The sequence below is a fragment of the Canis lupus genome, chromosome 3, assembly GCF_048164855.1.
Source record: "Canis lupus baileyi chromosome 3, mCanLup2.hap1, whole genome shotgun sequence".
In the NCBI taxonomy this organism is placed as follows: Eukaryota; Metazoa; Chordata; class Mammalia; order Carnivora; family Canidae; genus Canis; species Canis lupus.
Genome location: NC_132840.1, coordinates 72,264,920 through 72,286,516, shown reverse-complemented (window position 1 = coordinate 72,286,516; position 21,597 = coordinate 72,264,920). Strand labels below are relative to the sequence as shown.

The 21,597-nt window shown below is 50.6% G+C and overlaps 1 protein-coding gene across 3 annotated transcripts in view; it reads left to right on the top strand.

Annotated features, from left to right (window-relative positions):
* BUD13 (BUD13 homolog) overlaps nt 1-21,597 on the top strand; it is a 134,371-nt gene that overhangs the window by 57,660 nt on the left and 55,114 nt on the right. For 2 of the 3 annotated variants that reach the window (XR_012028717.1, XM_072822134.1), the window contains exon 10: nt 7,571-7,641. Coding sequence is in view for 2 of the 3 variants with exons in the window: in XM_072822134.1 (XP_072678235.1) it covers nt 7,571-7,598 (28 nt within the window). In the remaining variant the exon portion in view is untranslated. Of the gene's footprint in view, nt 1-7,570; nt 7,642-15,845; nt 16,004-21,597 lie in introns of those variants that run through there. The other variant, XM_072822133.1, reaches the window with a different exon arrangement.

Below are 21,597 nucleotides of genomic sequence, written 5' to 3'. Positions count from 1 at the left end.
CAGTGACAGTGAGGAGATTGGGCAGCTGGAATATTTATGAGCCTCTTTTCTCTCTTTTTCTTTTCAATTACAATGAAACCTCAGGTAATTAACTGCTAATAACCTTGTTAATTTAAAATGGATCTTCTCCCTTCTGCCCATCACAGGGAAGACTTAAGTCACAAAGTATCAACAGGTTTGAGGAAAGGGGGCATGGGGCGTGCAGAAGAGAGGGAAAGAGAGCTCTGGCTGTTTGGTTACACCTGTTATGGGCAGAGCTCCAGAACTGTAGGAAAAGCTCCTCACTGGTAGAGAGTTCTCTGGTGGGCCCCACAGCCATGGGAATCCAGAGGCACTGCAATTCCTTCAGCCCCACATTCCCAGACAATACGCCATGTTACATAGTGTTACTTAACTTAGGAAGAGAGCTCTGTGGGCTCTGACCCAACACACTAGGCCTTTACTGTGGCCTGACCTTCAGCCTAAGGTACTGTTGCTTATCCTTGGGCTTGTGATCCTGGAAACCCAACTTCTCCCATCTTCACTCTTTCCCAATCTCAAGGATTTGGGATAAATTCAGGAAGAAAATAAGCTTATTCTGGATGGTTTAGACATTTGTCTAGAGTTGGTGCATCCAATTGACAAACTTTTAAAGTGCAGCTGAGGTCTTAGTAATACAGAGATGAAGAAAAATATGGTCTTTGTCCTCAAGGAGCTTATTGTTTCATGGCCAGAATCTGTCAGGTAAACAGATAATTACAACACAAATTATGCAGAGCACAGAGAAGAAAATACCTCACCTGGTAGGGTATGGGAGTCAGGCAAGGTTTTACAGAGGAGGGGATATTTGAAATGGGCATTGATAGATTAAGGAGGAGTGCTCTAGGCAGGTAACACAGAGAGTGGGAAGGCCATGCAGAGGGAACAACATGGAAGTGTGAGAAGCCATGGCTGCTGGGGAAATGCAGGGACAAGCAGGTGACTGGAGCAGAGCCAAATCTTGAGGAGTTGGTAGGATTTCTTCTGAGGGTGACCTTTCTGGCCCAGGACAGCTGAGGGCTGTACCCCACAGCTGGATGCCTAGGAAGTCTATGGCCTTGTGACATTAGCCACAAGGGGGATAAGTGGAGATTTAAGGATAAATAGGGCCTCAGATTTGGATTCTCTAAGTGGCTTCTCCCTGTCCCACACTGCTTTGAGGCCATTTTGGAGACTTTGAGCTTTGAGTCTGGATGTGTATAGAACACCTGCTCCCTCCCCGGGGAAGCCTCTATTCAGAAGCTGGCAGTCTATTTCCAGAAAGCATCTCACTGCTGCTCTGGGATGGGTCCCTTAGCTCAGCCTGGAGATGCCCACCTTCCTTCCCCAAACTTCAGCTGCTGAAAGAAGCCTGGGTAGAGGTGGCTGGTGTGGTTCTTGGTGGACTACAGCTGAGGGGCACCATCCCTGTCCAGGAGGGCTATGATTACTTCCGGGGAGCCCACGTCTAAGATTTGGGGGCTAAACCATCCTGGAGCCATCAGCCTTCTCTCCTAATAGATCTTGTCACCACCCCCAGATCCTTGGCTTCTGCCTGTGGGCAGAATCCTTAGTTTCAAAGTTGAGTCTCAATTGTCTGAGCCTCCCTTCTCCTGTTCCCTTCCTGCTGTTTCAGTGTTGTTGTTGTTTTTTTTCCCAAGACAAACAGCCACAAAGCTCCATCTCTTAATGAAACTGTTTGATAATGATTAATTATGCAGCCATCTCATTTGCATGCACAGGCTGTGGCTACCCAGCTTCTCTCCCACCCTCTTCTGCATGCCTCAGGCAAAACAGAGACCTGGTAATTCCAGTGACTACCCACTCTCAGGCAGCCCTCCCAGTCACTTCTAGAGCTGGCAGCAGGGGCTAGCCTATGCAGTCACATTTGGGACCACTGGACAGGGGCATGTGTCATGAACTCTCCACCCAACCTAAGAAGACAGGGTGCTTGGGCCTTACCTAGTGTCTCTCCTTTACTTATCTACAAGCCATGAGCCCCTCTGCCTCCAGTTGCCTCTTCTGAAAAGTGAGACTCACCCAAATACCACCCCAGTGGGCAATGTCTGTCTCTCTATCTCTGGCGCTGGTTCCAGTGATGGTGCTACTGAAGTAGGTTTTTGAGTGATTGGTTGCATCAAGTGGTCTCTTGGGATCTCTTTAAGATGTTACTCCAAGATTCTATGGGATCCTTAATTTTACCAGGGTTCTGGTTCCACCTGCTGTAACAAAACACCCTCTCACCTCTAATGCAGCACCCACTGTGTGTATCCCCTTCCCTGGGGAGCACCCATGTCCTCATCCAGGAGACCCCCAGGGTCTTGAGGGGCCTCACACTGGAAGGCTCTGTCTTGGAAGGGGGCAAGGATGATGTCTGCTGGAGGCTTGCATACTAAGCCCCTGGTGGCACAGGAAGCAATACCTTATGTTGAGGCCAGGGCCAGGGGAGGGGGCCAAAAGTCTGTGGTGGTGAGGAGACTTCAGTGCCAAAGCCCTATGTCCCTGGAATTCATGGAGGTGTCACGCCAGGGAGGAAGAATCTTGTCAAGTGGTCTTTGAAAGGGCAAAATTCACATGGAGTTATAAAGCATTGAACCTGAGCTGTCTGTCAGGGAGAAATGGGACTTCCAAGCAGTGAATCTCAAATCTTCTGGGGGCAGAAAATTCTCCAGCTCTAGATCCTTTCCAATTAAACGTGCATATGTTCCTACAGACCCAAAAGTGTACTGACTGTCTTCTTAGGGCTTCTGGGCCTGAGCTGAAGGATCAGGTCTGGTCTGGGAGTTTTAGAAAACCAGAATGGAAGAGGGCATGACAAGTAGGGTGGGAGCCAGATGGCTTCCCCAGGGACTAGGTGGGAAGTCTGACAGTGGCCTCCTGGGAAGGGACAGAGCTCACTGTGGGAAGTTTTATCTGGAGAGTAGGAAATGACCCTTGAACTAGAGAGCAAGCAGGCTCTGAAGTGAAGCCCAGGAGCTTCAGGAGAAAGGGTGCTGCTTGACCTCTGGGCAGAGGGAGAGACAGAGCCCTCATGAAGGAGGAATGCCAGATCCTTAGGATGGTGGGTGAGATCTGAAGTGGAGAAGTGAGGCTGAAGTGGGAAGAGAAGACCTCCAGATTAGGATGTGGAAGGGCTGGAAAGGAATGTGTTTTGATGCTGGAGCTTGGGGTTTCCAGGGGAGCAAGAGGGCAAGGAGTATTGGTAGGGCCAGGGGACTCCGACAAGGCCAGGACTTCACCTCATCAGTGATTTCACCTTCAGAGACCCGTGTTTGGTTGGTGTTGCCTGGGTGATAGGCTTGGAGAGGTTAGGATTCAGGTTCATTGAGATTGAGAGAAGGAGGGAGGGCATGGCAGTGGGGATGGTGGCTGCCTGGGGGGGTAGCCAGAGCAGATGCTTGCAGGAGGGAAGGAACTGGGATTTTATTTATTTTATTTTATTTTATTTTATTTTATTTTATTTTATTTTATTTTATTTTTTTAATTTAATTTAATTTAATTTAATTTAATTTAATAATTTTAGGATTTTATTTATTTATTCATGAGAGACACACAGAGAGAGGCAGAGACATAGGTAGCGGGAGAAGCAGGCTTCCTGTGAGGAGCCTGGTGCAGGACTTGATTCCAGGACCCCGGGATCATGACCTGAGCTGAAGGCAGATGTTCAACCACTGAGCCACCCGGGCGCCCCAGGAGCTGGGATTCTGTGTGATTCCAAGTCCTGCTCAGTGCACTTTACACCATTGACTCTTAGTTCCTCTGTGGGAGCTCGTGCTCTGGATGCCACTCTCTGCCTTTCCCCTCCCTACCAGTTTTCTCAGTCAGGTTTTTCCAGAATGATAATCAGAGAAGGCCTCCCTGTCTCTCTTCTATGGTCACTGGCTTTGGGGGATCCTGCTCTTTGTGGAGCCAAGTTGGCAATAGCTAGGTTTCTGAAAAACTGCCAGAGGAAGGATTAGAATCAGAGCTTCAGAAGGGTGACCTTTCTTGGCTGAACCTGTTCAAGAAACCTGTGAAGAGAAAGCAGTTTGGGGTGTTGGGAAGCATGCTGGCTGGGGAGGCCAGTGAACTGGGGGCTTGGTGCTGATCTGCTGATCTTGCCGCTCTCTGCTGAGAGCAGTCAGATTGGTCTTGATTAAGTCACTTTTTCCCCCTTCTATTCCTCAGTTTCTCAATCCATAAAATGGATAATTCATCATCCACCCATCCACCCATTTGTGTGCCTGTCTGTTCATTATTCCATCCATCTATCTATCTGTCTGTCTGTTCCATCCAGCAACTATTTATTGGATGCCAACTCCATGCTGGATGCTATATATAGCACTGAGGATGCACAACAGTGATGAGGCTGACATGGTCTCTTCTCTTGTGGATCTCAGAGTGGACCAAAGAACAAAGACATACAAAAATACTAATACCTGTCTCCCAGGGTTGTTTGGAGACTAAAGTAATGAGACACTGTGGGAAAGGACTGTGTGCTATAAGGAGGCCCAGTTCAAGGAGGAATTAGAGAGGCCTTCAGCATGCCCAGCCTAATGACTCAATGTTTAATTTCCAAACCTCTCCATTCCTTCCCTTTTATCCACCTCCATCAACCCCCAGAGCTGGTCCTTCCTCCTTTTGCCCCCCTGCTGCCACCACCTTCTGTGCTTTCCCTGCAGGAGGAAAAGGAAGCCTCTGATAGGGATGGGGCTGGGACAGCTGAGCCCATGGCTGCTAATTAGCAGCACTGAACCTTGGCCAAGCTGGAGAGGCAGATAAGGGGAAGTGCCGGGGTGGGGCAGACCATGGATGGTCCTGCTGGGGGTGTCATAGATTCTCTAGGGACAGGTCCTGAGGTAACCCCTCTCCCATGCCACCCCTTGACCTGTGTGCAGGCATTGTCACCCATGACTGCACAGTGAAGAGACTTGAGTGATGGTAGAAAAAGCAGATGGTCCACAAGGGAGGACCCTTCCAGCTGGGCCTTCTCTAGATTCAGAGGACGGAGCTTGATCACTCTTAGTATTCTTGTTTCTGGACTTCTGCTTGGACCATCACCTCTGCAGGAAATGCTCTGCCTGCCTCACCACATGTCATCTGTCCTTCCAGACCAGAGTAGACATCTTCTCCTCCACCTGATCTGGCCTCCTCATAGCTGGAAGCAGTACCCTCTTCTTCTTGAACACGCATAGCCCTTGGGTCATCCCTGTCTGATGATGTGTGCACTCTCCTTTGAATCACATGTGTCTCTACTCCCAGCATTCTCCCCACCCAGGATGAAGTCCTGTCTTCATCCTTCACACCTCACACATTGTCTGACATTGAGTGAGTGTGCAACAAAGTTTACCAAAAGGTCCCAGAATGTCTCTGGCTGTCCCAGTGGGCTCAAGGACCATTTCTGAAGGTACAGTTTTACAAATGAAGAAATTGGGGATCAGAGAGGCCAAAGAGTTTTTGCTCAAAGCCAAACAGCCACTAAGAAGTGTCTCTACTTCAAAGTCAGGTCTGTTTTAGGGCAGTTTATTATATTGAGGGACTTCTGGAGACACCAGGTTCAAATAGCTAAATAATAAATGATAGAAATAATCAAAGCAAACCAAAGTATGTCCTGACCATCCTTCTGATCAATTTACTGGGAAAACCATAGATGTACTGAGTGTGGGGGCTAACGGAAAGCCACTGTGGTTAGGGGCTAGACATTCTGGAACTGTGTCCAAGCTGATCTGACTGGGTTTCCATGAGATCTTTGGGCCTCTGGGGAGTTCCTTCCATAGAGAAATTGCTGCTGGCTTTACACCCATAGCACTACGGCTGTGAGAACACCTTGATTTGCAGTGCAAAAGGTCAGAAGTGGGCTGGAGGAGTTGCCAGTATGTTCTGATGTCACAGATGGGCTTTCTGATATTCTGAAACTGCTCCTTTTTACTGGTCAGGTTGCTAAGAGCCTACATTAGCACCTCACCACTGTGGTTAACGTAACAGAACTTTCTTCTTTGTAAGTCCTGAGAGATTGATGTGGTCAAACTGGCCTTTGACATTTTCTGGAGGCTCAGTATATTTGACTCGGTAATTCCTGAGACTTTCAGAAAAAATTTTGCAGTGCGAGTGGAGGACTGACATTATGTTTATTTTGCTGGCTCTTGCAGATGCCTGCTTTCTTCATCTGCATAGCACCACTTGCCCCTCTTTCTTGGTTACCATATCCCTATTTCCTTTAGTGCATAGGCTATTTCCCTGTTCTATTGGGGCAGCAGGACAGTACTGACACCTGGTCCTTAGGATTAATCCCATGACTCAGGCCACAGCGATTGAGTCCTGCCCTGCATTTCACAGGTGAATGGAGAGGGAGCATGAAGATCTTTTCCTCCGAGATCATAAGTGAGGATAATATAAGCCCAGAGCAGCCTTTGGCCCTGCCAACCCAGAGCTCATTCCTCCTATGACCCTAACCCAGGGAGGAAGCTCAAATTTAGAAAAAGAAGAAAAGTGTGGTGCTGAGATATGGAGAATGGGAGAGAGACCTGACCGTGCCATCTGACTTTCTGGTTTTACTCTTGCTCTTCCAGTTCCATGAGCCACCACATCTCCATTTTTGCAGTATCACTTTAAATCCCTCCCTTGCAACAGAAAGAATCCTGAGTATGTACCACGTAAGGTCCTTGTATGCATGTGCACAAGCACACACACACACACACATACATATGTATGTAAAACCACAAACAAAATAGGAAGGACAACTTCAGAGTTAAATTGAGTCCATTTAGCTTTATGAAAAACTGTGTTACAATTCTTTTTACAGGATCTAGTAAGGATCTAGTAAGAGGCAGCACCTGATTATGTACTTGTGTCTGGGAACTGTAGATGTAGCCATCCTTTTCTAGAGAATAGGTTCTGAGGGGCAGAGGGCTCAAGACAAAATGGGGATGGCTGGGACCCCAGAGGCAAACTCAGCTTAATGCTTCATTTCAGGAGGGCCACCCCTGCCTTAGTGGTTACACTGGAGGGTGTGTGTGTGTGAGATCCAAGATTCCCGTGCCCAGGCCCAGCACCCCTGCTACCACCCCAGTGTTTGGCTCCTTCCAGCGGTCAGACCTCTGGGTCCCTGGGAAGCCCCCTCTCTGGACAGTGGGAACAGGGAACCAGCAGCAAGTTCCTCAGGCTTGGTCTGGTGTGATCCATGGGGGCTTTATCTTGCCATTAATGGTTTTCTAAATTGGTGGCAGTGGAGCAAAAAACCCAATTTGCGCCTGGAGCACGCATGATTACTATTGTAATAACCTCAGCTAATAAGAATATGATGTGGGGCTAGGCCGGGAGAGAAAACACATTTCTCATTAGCTTTTGATTAATTACTCTACATAATTTCTTAGTTGTGGTGGCCAAGGAGGGGGGGTGTTTCCATTTCTTTAACTCACCTTAACCCCAGCAGGCTAGGGATATTCTGGGGATCGTGGTATACCTCCAAGGGCCATTGAGGGAGAAACGCCTCTCTCTCTATTCCTCACGTCTTTTCCCTGTTTTCTCTCCCCCCTTTCCTCCCTCGCCTTGCCCTCTTAATATTTTCTCTTTTACCTTTTCCCTCTCTCTCCAGCCTCTCCGGAATCTTCATGGGTGTCTGACCTGCATTTGGTGACAGCCCAAGTGGTCCCCTCTCACTGCCAGGTAGGTAGGTAATGGCTGGTTTGCAGGTCCCAGCTAATCTACCCTGACTCCTAAGCCCAGCTGCCCTCTGGTCCTGCCTCTGGACCTCTTTTGGCTCACCTGCTCTTGATGCAGGATCATCAGCCTGGCTGAGGGCACCTCACCCCTCCCACCACCTGGCTCCGGGCCTTCTCAGGACTCTGCGGTTTGGAATTGTTCTTTCTCACGACCTCACCACATGCACAGGGGCCTCCTGGCCTTTCTCCTGGTCCCTGGCAGCTAGGTCCCAGCTGGATGGTCTCTCTGGTCCTCACATCTGCAATCTAGCGCTCAATAGGACAGTTCCTGAAAATATTTCCATTTTGTTTGTGATTCAACAGGTTTCTCTTGACCTCTTCTATGTACCCAGAGCTGTGCTAGGCACAGTGGGGGACAGAAGAGAAATGACAGCTGTGGGTCTTGCCATCAGTTGGGAAGGCTGTTGAGGGAGGGACACAATCTAACACAAAGTGATGTGTACTGAGTATCCTGTTGGCAGAGAGAGCAGGGGAGTGAGGCTTCTCAGGCTGGAGGTTCAGGGAGGCTTCCTGGAGGAGGGGGAACTCAGGTTTAGATCGGCAGAAGGAGAGGATGGGAAAGGGCACAGTGTGAGTAAAGATCCAGAGTTGGGAATACTCAGAGCGATTTTGGAGGATTTTAGGTGGCTAGTGTATTTTAAGTGGGGGTTTCTGTGGGAGGTGAGCTACAAGGAAAGTTGGAGGCCAAGTCTTTCAGACGTCAGGCTGAGGGTTTGGGACATCCATGCTGTGTGTTGGGGTCCTGCAAGGTTTTGGGGTGCGAGGGCGATCTTACAGCAGTGGCTTGCTGAATGGACAATGGTGGGGTGTGTTCGTTTTCCACTGCTACTGTAACGGATTACCACACAATTAGTGGCTTAAGATAATACACATTTATTATCTCACAGTTCTTCAGGCCAGAGTGCAGGTTGGCTTGACAGTTTTCTCTGCTCTGGGTTTATACAAGACTGAAATCAGATGTTGGCTGGCTGGGCTCCTGTGGGGAGGCTGGGGGAAGAATCCACTTCCAGGCTCATTCAGGTTGTTGGCAGAAACCTACTCTTGTGGTTGTAGGACTGAGGCCCCCATTCCACTGCTGGCTGTAAAGTGGGGTTCCCTTTATCTCCTAGTGGCTGTACCCCGGTTCTTGCACATGGGCCCTTATACCTCAGTGCCAGCAACAGTGCCTGAAATCCCTTTTGTGCTTGGAAGCTCTCTGACTTCTCCTGCTGCGTCTCTCCCACTGTTTCTCTGCGTCTCTTTGACCTCAACCAGAGAAAATTCTCTGCTTCTAAAGGCCCAGCTGATTATCCAGGGTAATCTATTTTAGGTCTTTAATCTTAATTTTAAATATCTGCAGTCCCATATTCAACATATTCCCTGGCTCCAGGCAGTAGGGCCTGGATATTTGGGGGGACAGGCATTATTCTTTCTACACATAGGACAAGACAGATGAGGTGGTTCCTACAAGAGTCCTGGTGAGTGGAAATGAGAGCTGGGACCTGGGGTGTGGGAATAGAAGGTCTGGGCAGGTGCCAAGGCATTTCAAAAGCGACTAGAGGATGCTTGCTGATTGGTTGCATGTGTGTGGGGTTGGAGGGAGGGTGGCTAAGGAGAAAGGGGCAGTAACCTTGGGTCCAGCCTAGGACACAAGAGAAAGATGGTAACTCACTGGTCCCTCGACAGGGAGGTGCTGGGTGTGGAGGGCAGATGAAGTATTTGTTTCAAGCCAACTTGGAGTGACACCAGAATTCCTTACGAAGCTGAAACTGACTTATGAGTAGTTGGGAACCCTCTGTGAGCCCTGGCCATGCTAACCTGGGCGCTCTTCACATGGAAGCAGTGGTTGAAGGGTTGGAGAGGCCATGGAGGAGTGGGGTGTAGATCATTGTGTCCGGGGGAGACAGGGTAGAAAGGGAATCAGGTTAGAATCTCAGGGGATGACCAAAGAAGAGGTGGGAGGAGGAAGAAGAGCTAGAGAGAGTGAAAGAGCAGGTGCAGTTGGGCACCTGGAAAGGCAGGAGGGGAGCTAGGAGAGGTCCCACTTGTGAGGCCAGGCAGCCCTGGTGGGCAGGATTAGGAAGGACAAGGGAGAGGAGTGGGATAAAGGGCATGAGTGAGTGACAGGATGGCTGTGGGTGGGGGGGACATGCATTTCCAAGTGTAGGGGTGGAGGGGAGACTGGGTGGCATGGAGGAAGGAGTGGGAACATGCATCAGGCTCCGTAAGGCCCATGGGTGCTGTGTGTCAGCGTGTGTGGGCGGGGCTGGAGAAGGCCAGGAGTGATGGGAAACTGAGCAGGGGAGGGGCTTGGCACTGCTGAGGGGAGGGGGAAGGGATGCAGAGGGGCCAGAAGCAAGGCCCCCAAAGTGGTAGGGGCTGATGAGTCTGAGAATGGAACTAGAAGCTTTCAGGAGGAGAGGCCAGATGTGGGTCCATAAACATGTGTGGGTAGAGCAGAGCTCACATAGGGCCCACTGGACATGCTGTGTGGTGGGGGTCTGCACACAGGGCAAGGGGGAGAGGCAGGGCCTGGTACTTGGGTAGGACTGGCTGGGCAGAGACCTGCAACCCTCTTAGAACAGAAGCCTTTGGGGGTGGAGGCTTGGCCTGTGGGAGAGGGCAAAGGACAGGACCAGGCAGGGCAGTAGATAAAGACACAGTGACGTTATTCCTATCCTGTGCCTATTTGCTGTCCCTTGCTTATCTTGGGGGACCTGGGGCTTTGCAGCACACTAGGTCTGGGCCAGAAAGGAGCTTAATTTACTCAAGGAGGTTTGGGAAAGGAGGCACAAAAGTGTCTCTCCTGCCTGCCATCAGGTCCCTTGGAAGCTCTTGGCTCCATTGGTGCGTGGTCAACTACGTGGCCCCCCACATGGCCAAGGTTCTTGTGAATCCTGCCCTCCTGCTACTTTGGACATTTCACAGGCTGTTTGTGAGGCCTAGTTGCCTTCTACACAGCACACTGCCTCCAGACCCTGCTGGCCATGTTGCCAGATAGTCTGCGGGGTTGCTCAGAGTCACTGGTAGTGGCCTGGCATTGATAGGCAGGCCCAGGATAAAGCTGCATGCACAGGCGTGCACAGCCCATCTCAATGCATGCTCAGTGGGGGGCCTCGGTGTATGGGTGTTTCTCTGTGTGGCTGTGCAGCCCTGTGGACATGGGGAGACCCTGCAGAGTTGTGGGGGTCACGTAGCTGGTGGATGGAGGGGTGTAGAGGGGCCAGAATGCTGATGGAGACTTGCAGAGGGCTAGGATGGGATGCCTGAGGATGGAGGAAGGCCTGAGAAGCCCCGGGCTCAGCACTGGCACAGCTATCCTCTGCCCAAGCTGCAGGCTCCCTGTGCCAGACCCTGGGCCTGCCCTTCCCAGCTCCCCCATGCCCCCATGACCATGGCCACTCCCTGGCCTCTGTCTCCCTCCACCAACTCCCACCCCGAGAAGGAAGAGGAAATCTCGCCAGAGATCCATGTAAAAATAGATGTATTTCTGGATAAGCAGCGAGCCTGAAAAACAGCTGAGCCGGAGTCTGCTCCGCTGACAGAAGATCTATGTACCAAATTCCTCTTCAAAATCTATTTCTCCGGAGATTTATTCTTGCAGGGCTCTGCCGAGCTGGAGGAAGTCTGCAGCACTGGGTGACTGGGGTCCACTGCTCCACCCTTTCCCGAGTGACTCCTTCCCAGCATGAGCTGTGGTCAGATTAGGTGGCAGCCCTACGGGCATGGGCCAGAGCAGAACTAGAAGGATCTGAATGGCAAAAAGGTCATTCTCATGCATTAGCCTGGCTGGGTCGGAAGCCAGCGTGATGCAGCATGACACCCATCCTGGCGGCTGAGAGAGTAAGTGATGGCTATATTTATGTTTCCATCTAAATGCATGGATCAAAGCAGACACTTTAATCTATTCAACAACAGCCCGAGGATTAAAAAGTTGCAGGCAAATCACACTCTTAAATTGGTAATATATTTTTGCTTGTCACTTGACAAATCATTTTAGAGAGTAACTCTAGGCCGGGTGGGGGATCTAGAGACTTGAACCTGGCTCCCTCCTGGAGAAGGCCCCAGTGCCATAGGTTGTGGCACCAGTTTCTTCACTGTTTTAGTTCCCATGAGCCCAGTTGCAATGGGTCTCCTGGAGGGGGGAATGGGAGCTAAAGTGGAATATCAGGCCTTGGGGCATGTCTCTAAAGCTGTTTTAATCTCCCTAACAGCCTAGCAGGTGGATCCTCCTATTACAGACCAGGTGACCCAGAGACATGGCTTGCCTGGGTGGCACAGTAATAAGTGGGAGAGAATGGGATGCAAAACCAGATGTGCTGGACTCCTGTGGCTCTGCTGGAGCTGCTGGAGAAGATTACAGCTCTCCTCTGGGGACCACAGGACAGCAGAGATGGTCAGAGGCTGCTCTGCCTCTTGCTGTGTAGCTCATGTTCTGTTCCTTTACTTCTTGGTTTCCTCCTCTGCATAATGGGGGCAATAATCATATCTACCTCCTGGGGCTGTTGTCAGGAATAAATGAGATGGCACATGGAGTGAGCTTAACACTGTTCTAGGTGTTGTGAGAGCAGAGGTTCATGCTACTCTCTGAAGAACAGGACCCCACAATAGTGTGTCTGGAGGCTGAGCAAAGAATCACAAGTGTGCCTTCTGAGGGACGGTTGAAGGCCATGGGACCACTGAGTCAGCAAGAGAGAAGGCTGCCTCCTAATGTCAACTGGGTGTGAAACGAAGGGGAGATTGGTATGCTCTTGTGACCCCAGCAGAGACCATTAGATCCTTACAGAGTCTCATGGGTTTCAGCTAAAGAGAAGCAAGGACTTTCTAATCACCAGAGTTGGGCAGAGAGGTAATGATGAGCTCAGGGTTTGGGGAGGTGTGTGAGTTAAGGCTGGATGAGCACTTGGTGATGATGTTGTACCCAGAGATATGCCTATCCAGGGGAGGCATTTAGACCAGATTTCTTTAAAGGTTCTTTCCAAGCAGCAGAATCTAAAATGGTATAGTAGTAGGATCAGCTTCCAATCATTTCCAGTCACGGAGGACAAGAAGAGTTGGGAACAAGGCAACTATTTTTCTTAAAAAGGCATTCTTTTGTGTGTATTTCATGACTTAATCTACTGATTTACACTTGGCTTGGATCCCCAGTAACCTTAGGGTATGTGGAATAGCATGAGGGATGGCCAAGTGACTGGGCTGGAGGGGGCACAGCTGGCTTTGGGTGCGGGGAGAACTCCTGTCCCCTGCCCAGTAGAGGCCACAGTGGTCTGTGGAACCAGAGCAGCACCAGACCACAGAAAAATAGTGGACTTGGAGTTGAGACTTGGGTTTCCTCTCGCTCCATCTCTCAATACCTTTTGTCCAGCTGAAAATCACCAAATCTCTCTCAGTTTCAGTTTCTTCATGTGGGAAGCAGGGAGCAGATACCTTCTCCACTCACTGCTGAAGTAGTGTTAGCATCTTAGCAGTTGGCCTTGCTGCTCCCTTGACCTTGGGAGAGGGATGCTGTTTGTAGAAGGGATGGGGTACCCTGGGTGTGCCACAGTTTGGCTGCCCCGTGCTCCAGACCCCCTCTCCACTGCATCTGTCTGTGGGCTGCTGTGGGCTGCTGTCTGTGGCGAGGCACCGGCATGAGCGTCCCAGGGCGGAGCCTACGTACACCCTGGCGCGCGGCCAGACTGCACCATCTGCCTGTGCGGAAGTGGAGCGCAGGTGTCTGGTTTGGGGCGCAGGTAATTGCTGACGGCTGCGCCAGCTCTGCCTGCATATGGTCCCGGAGCAAGGCGATCCCTGGGTGCCGGCGGCCGGGCCTGCATGGTCCCCCGCTTGGGCTGGTGCTCTGCACCTTCAGTCTGTACCCTCTTGTGAGCCTCAGAACAGCTTAAACCAGGGAGATCAGGGCATTATTGGATTCGTTTTACCAGCGTGGAAATCGAGAACAGGAGAGGTTAAATCTGTGGCCCAGGGTCCTGCAGCCAGTCAATAGTGGGCCTGAACTAGCTCTCCCAGTCACCCGACTTTTAATTCTATTTTCTTTGCATGACCCTGCGGCTCCATACAGTTCAAACATTTATGGAGGGCCTTCTATGGGTCAGGCACTAAGCTAGGTGCAAGGGGTGCCGACTGGGGGCTTCAGCTCTGTTCACTGGAGGGTGCAATTTTAACTGTGGTGTCTGGTCCCTAGGCTCCCACATCTCCATCCTATATTCCACATCCTCATGTCCAGCACCCAGCTACCTGCAGTGTTTCTCCCCAGCACAGGTCTGACCCGCTCACACATCTAATGATACTCTAGAGCCAAACTCCTTGGTTTGCTCTGCAAGGCCTTTCTGAATCTGATTTCAGTCTGCCTTTGCTGTTTCTTCTCTCCTGTTCCTGCCAGGACCCCTCCCTCTAGCTCCTCAGGTTGACCATCCACACACGGTTCTGGGAATCCAGTGCCCCTTTCCAGAATTTGGCTTGTCTGAACCTACTTGTGCATTCAGTGGTGCACAAGTGACTTACTCCCTGTGGCTTTCTTTTATTCTCCCCTGCTTCCTGATGCTTCCCTATCAGTGAATGGCTCCCATCCCTTGCAGAATGCCCTTTGCATTGGCCTTTATGATAACAAGAAGCTAGGTTTTATATATTTCCACTGCTCTCCCACCCCTTCCTGGCTAGATCTTGGGCTCTTCAAGGCCTGGGTCTGGGTCTTCTTAATCAGTGAGTGCCCCCACTCCCACCAGTATGGTGCCTGGCACACAGGAGATGATCAGCAATGCAATGAGCTGGTGTACATAAAGCTGTTCTGTAAAGTACTGTGCAGTGCTTAATACCACTGCTGCTAACATTGAGAGGGGTTTATTGAATTAAAAATCCTATGGAATAAGGTTCATCTCAACAACTCTCCATTTTTAAGGACTAGGTTATTTTTGTAATCAATCTAAAATCATCATAATAACAATAGCTTCACATTTATTGACCTTTCTGTGCTTAGTATTAGCTGTTATTATTCTAATAGGAATGTACACTTGTACATACATCTTCCAATTTCTGCACATTGATTAAGTGATCAATAGGGCAATATTGAAATCATGTCCTGAATCTTCAAATATGATTCAGGAGATTCTTAACCAAACGTCCCCCGTCCGCCCCACCAGGACCTCACTGCTGTGACCTCTGACTCTCAAGGGTCTGGGTAGATGGAGGCCATGTTTGTCAGGTGTTCACAGCAGGTGAGGAGCTAATCTCCCAAGTTTCTCCATGCTCTGTGAATTTGTCCCTCCAGCAGCCTCTTCTGCCTTTTGGGGGCAATCAGGCAGCGAATGTACCCAAGCATGCCCAGGGATGGGCCAGCCTCCTTATGGAGTGGGACACATATAGTGTCTTAAAGGAGTGTTCATCTCTGTGAGTCTATCATACAAATTTTTATTTCAAGTCTGAACGACACAAGATTGTTAGATTTCTGTCCTTTGACACATATGGAGGACACACACAAAAAAACTGCTCAGAGAATATAAACAGAGAAGATTAAAGGCCTTTCTCGGTGGTGGGTGCTATTGATGAGGCAGCAAGCCGGGAGGGTTGTTTCTGGGATTTTGGGGTGCTGCTGCAGCCCTGAACGTCTCATTTCTGAGTCGTCATGGAAAGCTTGGGTTTCACAGAGTCTGAGTTTTAACTTTTAGCTGTTCCAATCTGTGTGTGTGTATGTGTGTGTGTGTGTGTATACACACATATGTATGGGTGTCTCTGTGAGTACACAGGTGAGTATGAGCATGCATTTCTCCCTGTAAATGTGGGTTTGTTTGTGTGTGTGTGTGTGTGTGAATGAGAGTATGGTGTGCAGTGTGCATGATGGTGTGTGTGTGTAGCGGATGCATGCTGGGGTAAATGTAGATGCTTCTGGGTGTACAGTGTGTATATTATGTCTGAATGCACATGAGTCTGCATTTTTGAGTGTGAAAATGGTTCGAGATGTAAAACTGGAGTGTATTTGATGTGAACAGGTGTCTGAGTTTGTGAGCATGGGTCTCTATGTGTTCATAGTGGAGCATAGATGTGCATTTCTCAGCATGTGCCTCTGCCTGGGTGGGTGAGTGAAAGAGGGGAGTGGGTGAGCATGGGTGCATGTGTGTGCACCACAAACATGCAAGCTGTGCAGACAGGTCCCCGTGGATTTTGTATGCCCAGCTCCTGTGGTTCCTCCTGGCTTGGTTGCTGCCTCTGATCCCTGGTGGTTCTGCCTTGCTGGTCCGCAGAGAGATCAACACCCTTCAAACCAGCTGCCTCGTTTGGCTGCGGCTCACTCGGTTGGCCTCCCAATGCCTGCAGTTGCCATGGAAACCAAAGTAGGTCTGTTTCTGTCTGCCACTGGGTCCCTGGGCTAGGGCAGCTGTGGGCCAAAGCCACTGTGGTGAGGGCTGGCCCGAGGGAAGCGAGGAGGGGGCTGGGGAACCCTCCAAATCTGCTTCTCCTTACACCCTCCTGGGGCTTCTTTTCTGCCCGTAAACATGAGGGCAGGTCCCCGCTGTCAGACAACTGGGATAAAACAGCCCCGTTAGACAAGGGCCTGAGCAGTTGACTTTTTCACACACATACAAAATCCTTTCCTGAAAAAAAAAAAAATCAAGACATATGCTAATTCCACATTACTGTGCATGTCATTTGTACACCATTAATTCAGTGCCTAAAATAAAGTGGCTTTTAGGAGAGAGCTGATGTTATCTGATGGGAGAACTCTGTACATGCTTTTATGGCCTGGTTTTATAATAGGCATCTGCTCAGAGTTCACTGCATGGGGAAAACTTGAACATAACAGTGTTAAGCATTGAAGAGATCACAGATCCTATTTAGTTTTGAAAAACTGAGTAGCAAGCACAAACCTAGCTGTGTAAGCAAAGGGCAATACATTGTTACAGAGACGCATAAAAGTGGCACCACCATAAAGCAAAGCAAGAGGATGATTAATATGAGTGTTGGGAGAGTGGTTAACTCCACTGGTTAATAGAGCAGGGCCAGTGTGGGGAGGGGGATTGGGGCAGGAACATTGTTATGTCTTCATCCGGGCAGTGGAGACTCAGAAAGGGGACCACTCCTCTTTCCCTGCATAGATCTATTGTACTCTTCTCTATGAGTCATGTCTTTGGCAATAAACAGAATCACCCCTCCTGAGTTTGTGGCCCCTGGCCTGAGTTCGGTGGGAAGAGGCAGTATGGGTCAGGGAAAGAGGACAGGGTGGAGCTCACCTTTTTATGGGTTCTGGAGCTGCCTCCAGTACACACCAGCTGTGTGATTAAAAAAAAATATATTCATGAGAGACACAGAGAGACAAGCAGAGGCAGAGGGAGAGCTCCTGTGGGAAGCCCAATGAAGGATTCAGTCCCAGGATTCCTGGGTCTTGACCCAAGCCAAAGGCAGATGCTCAACCGCTGAGCCACCCAAGCCCCCCACCAGCTGTGTGATCTTGAGGAAGCCACTCAACTTCTCCTGGGTGCAGTTTCTTCCTCTGTAACATGATGAATATGTTGGACTTATTCATTCAATTAAGAATTAGTTTGGGGCTCTCATTGTGCCAAGTACTGTGCTAGGAGGAAGAGTCATGTACAAACATCACTGCAGCACATGATGAAACATCGTGAGCACACTGGAAGGGACATGGACAGACAGGGAGAGTCTCGGGGTAGATCAGAGTGGGGGAAGAGACTCCAGACACAGGCAGTGGAGGAGGCAAGTTTTGAACTGGGTTTTAAAAGGTGGGATGGATTTCAAGTGGCTGAGGCAGGGAAGGGGGAAGTGAAGGCTCAGCACTGGCAAGGGGGAGAGGTAGCTGGAGAAGAGCACAGTCCCATGTGGCTGTGGTAAGAAGACTTGAAGGAGGGTATGGCTTAATTATTGGAAGGTTTCTTTCAACATTAAAAGGGAAAAGTTGCCCAATGTGGGCTGGGGAGGAAGACAGAGGTCCCAGCTGAGATCGCAGGCAGGGGAGAGTGGGGAGACTGAGAGGGGAGATAGCAGGCACTGCTGCCCATCCCCCATCCTGGGTGCTGGTGATGATTTGGTGACCCTGATCCTCAAGACTGTGTGTCCCTTTGAGACAATCTGGGGGCCCCCTCCCTTCTCTAGCTTCTACATTGGCCAGGCTGGGAGGAAAGGACCTTTCCTTCCTTCACATGAAGACCCTGAAGCCTCCAGATACATCCTGATAAGCCAGCCACCTGCCAGAAGGGTGTGTGTGGAAGCAACACATGGGGTTAGGACAACGCTGGCCAGGATGCTTTGAGTGGCCATGAGGCCTGTCCTTACCACATCCTGCCCCCAGCATCTACACTGACCTGCTGCCTGTAACTTTGGGCACATGATAGGAAGGGAAGGAGGCCTGGATTTGAGACCAGAGAAGAGTCTACATCATGGCCCCATCTCTAGAGGTGGGAAAATTCTCCATCCTTCTCCGACAGGACTCAGGTGTCCTTGTTCCTAAAGGGAGAGGTGGACCAGTATTCACATAGGGACTTTGATGTAAGACATTAGCCCCTTCCATCCAGGTGGAATGCTTCTGACCTGCTGGGCATTTTTCGTAGGAAACCATGCAGCTTTGTTTTGCTGGAGATGCTGTCTCTCACTGATGAAATATGTAAGGTGTTTCAGTGTTGCTAGAGTGTAGCATCAGGGCTCCAGATCACCTCCCTGGGGAATGCCTGAGTGATGACTCAGCAGAGAGCCCTCCCTGGAAGCAAAGTTACCCGCACTTGATTGTTCTTGGAACACAGGACCTGTTAGGCAGATGAGTTCTGTGAGCAGGCCAGGAACTGCAGGCTGCTTTAGGTGAGGGCCAGGAAGTTCAAATGACAGAGGTTTCCCCAGTCTGATTTCAGAATCTAGCACTGATAGGGCTCTGGTTGGGGAGCCCCAGGCCAGGTGGTGCCCATCCCATGACAACTCAAGAGAAAGTGTCTGTTGCCCATCAGTGAACACAGAGTAGGTTCATCAGCATTGAATGAATACTTTTGGAGGCAAATTCAACGTCACTGATATTTTTGAATTTGGTCATTGGTGAAGATCTTAGGAAGTAGCTTGGTGGTGTCAGAGGTTCACCATACCTACTTCTCGTGGCCGAGGGCATGAGTTTTGGAAACATATACATCAAGGTCTGAGTCCTGGCTCTTGTCTTTACCACCTGTATAACCTTGGACCTCTCAGATCCTCAGTTTCTTTGTTTCTAAAATGGGTACAGTATTAGTACCTATGTGTGCCAAGGGTGAGTCCTGTAAGCTCCTGGTCTCTGCTTCTTCCTAGCTGAGAGGAATCTTTCAGACTGGTGTAAGGATGCTAGGTGATGTGGGTAATGCCTCCCACACCTGACTAAGTACTCAGCAGGTGGATGGATTCAGTGGCTTTTTTTTTTTTCTTTTGGAAAAAGGCAGAGTATGCAGACCTTATTTTAAATAGAGCTACTACAAAGACCACCTCCTCCATGAAGTCTCCCAGGCCACCAGAGCCCTACTCTTCCATCCCTTCTAGCTCTTTGCTGCTCCTGAGACCTCAGGCCTTGGCAGTGTCTTCCCGAGAGGCCAACTCCTGTGTGTGTATGTGTGTGTGTGTGTGAGCATCTGTCACTGTGCCTCCCAGTTGCGGGGTACTTACAGAAGGTGGAGAATGTTTGCTGATTGGTGGGCTGCCGGGAGGTGGGGGGAATGGGAACATGAAGACTGGTCTGGGGACCTTGGCTGCCAGGGTCGTATCCAGGCTGGCTGTAAGGTAAACAATGAGGAGGGTCCTGCAACAATCTTTCTGACTTGGACCTCCCCATCACTATTTGGGGCCTTCCACCCCTCCTCCCTGACCTTGTTTCTCGTTGGCTCAGCCCTGTCCTGCTAACGAGCTGAGCCAGCCGCCTGGCACCCGCCTCTCCGATGTGCTGACTCAGTTCTGTGGCTCCCGCTTCCTCTGCCCTTGTTTGAAAATGCCAAGTTAATTGCTCTCCAGCTTCAGGCTGAGCAGGCAGGGGGCATGGCCCCCCTTTCCTTCTGTTACACATGCCCTGGGAGGGGGACTGCCTGGGCCTGCCCTCTGTGGACAGGGCAGTGTAGGGTGGGGGTTGGGAAAAAGGGCAGAGGATCCAAGAGGGGAATGGGTTATCAGTGCTGTTCATTAGGGAGAAATGGGGAGCGGGAGGGGAAGCACTCTCAGAGTCTGGTCTCCCTATTTCCTGGCCCTTGGGATCTAGAAGATACCAGCTGCTGCCAGGATGGTCCTGGGTGGGAGGAAGAGGGACTGTGAGCCCTGCTGAGTGGCTTCTCAGGTCTGTGCCCAAAGCTGAGGGCTAGGAGAGACGCCCTTCCCCTCCCCTCCCCTCCCCTCCCCTCCCCTCCCCTCCCCTCCCCTCCCCTCCCCTCCCCTCCCCTCCCCTCCCCTCTCCTCTCCTCTCCTCTCCTCTCCTCTCCTCTCCTCTCCTTTCCATTCTTCTCCTCCCATCTCTTCTCTCCTCTCCTCTCTTCTCCTCCCCTCTCTTCTCCTCCCCTCTCTTCTCTTCCCCTCTCTCCTTTCCTAAGGGTTCCTTAGGCCTCAAACAAGTAGGTAAGAATGGAGGAAAAGAATGGGGGAGGGAAGGAAGGAAGGAAGGAAGGAAGGAAGGAAGGAAGGGAGGGAGGGAGGGAGGGAGGGAGGGAGGGAGGGAGGGAGGAAGGAAGGAAGGAAGGAGCAACTCAGTCTTGCAGAGACACTCTCATTTAATTCCCACAGGATGGGCCACAGATGCACTGTGCTGGGGGGTGGTGGGGTTGGTGGGGGGAGAGTCATAATATTTAACCCCCTATCACCAGTCCTTACTAACCAGGACAAGGAGGGGCTGGGAGCTGGCCAGGGTCCTGAGGGCCCCTGAGCTGAGCCAGAAGTTAACTCTGGTTGGTACATGGTGGGGACGTAGGGGAGGGAAGGGTGGGGTGTTGGTAAATGTTCATCAACTGGAGTGGGGTATCTCAATATTTTCACAAGTAAGCTCTGTAGGGCTCATCATCTCTTTTGTTCACTGATGTGTCCCAATTGCTAAGAAGCAGCCTGGCCTACAGTAGAGGCTTTAGCCTTCGGTGAATGAATGAGTAGTGGTGGAGGGTGCATGTCAGCCTGGAGCTACCAGGTGAGGAGTTGACATCCGTGGGGAGTGGTGGAAAGCAGATCTGGGAGCCAGGGAGCCAGGTGCTCCCTGACCATCTGACGGGGAGCCAGGGAAGATGCCCCACTGGGGACAGAGCATGTGTGAGGGCAGGGTCTGGAGGTAGGCGGTTCTGGGGGAGGACACACTGGGGACCCTTCCTTCGAGACTTTGAATTTTGGGGTTCCCCTTCTGGAAACTGGTCCTTGCCCGTAGCCAGGTTGGCTCAGAATGCAGGTGTGGAGGGACAGGCGGGCCTCCAAAGAGTCCCTGGGGAAGGCCTGGGATGATGCACGCTAATTTAATTTTTAAAATTACTATGACAGAGAGAGGAGGAAGGAAGAGATGGGATTAAAAAGGAAGCTCTAATCCCCTGGTGATCGCACAGGCATAGACAGATGAAAGAATTTTTTTCTGATGAGGACACAGAGCCCCCTGAGGACGCGCCATGTGTTTCCAGGTGGATTTTCTGGCTTCCGCGTCCTTGAAATGACCTGGTGAAGGGGAATGGGCCCTCTTGTTTTCTCTCTCTTTCCCTCCTTCTGCAGGGCCTAGGAGGTTGGGGGGCTGTGTAGGCAAGTGTGGGATGGTGCGGGAAGGAGGAGAGAGGAACCCAGAGTAGAACACAGGACCCAGGTAGGACCCACCCTCTTAGACTAGCTCTTCACTTTATTCTACCAGTAGAGCAGATTCTGTTTATCTTCTCCTCTCCAAAAGAGGAGATATTTTCTGATCATCTTCCAGCTTCTCAAATCAGAAGCTTTACACAGTTTTCACAGCAGGAAGAAAGGCAGA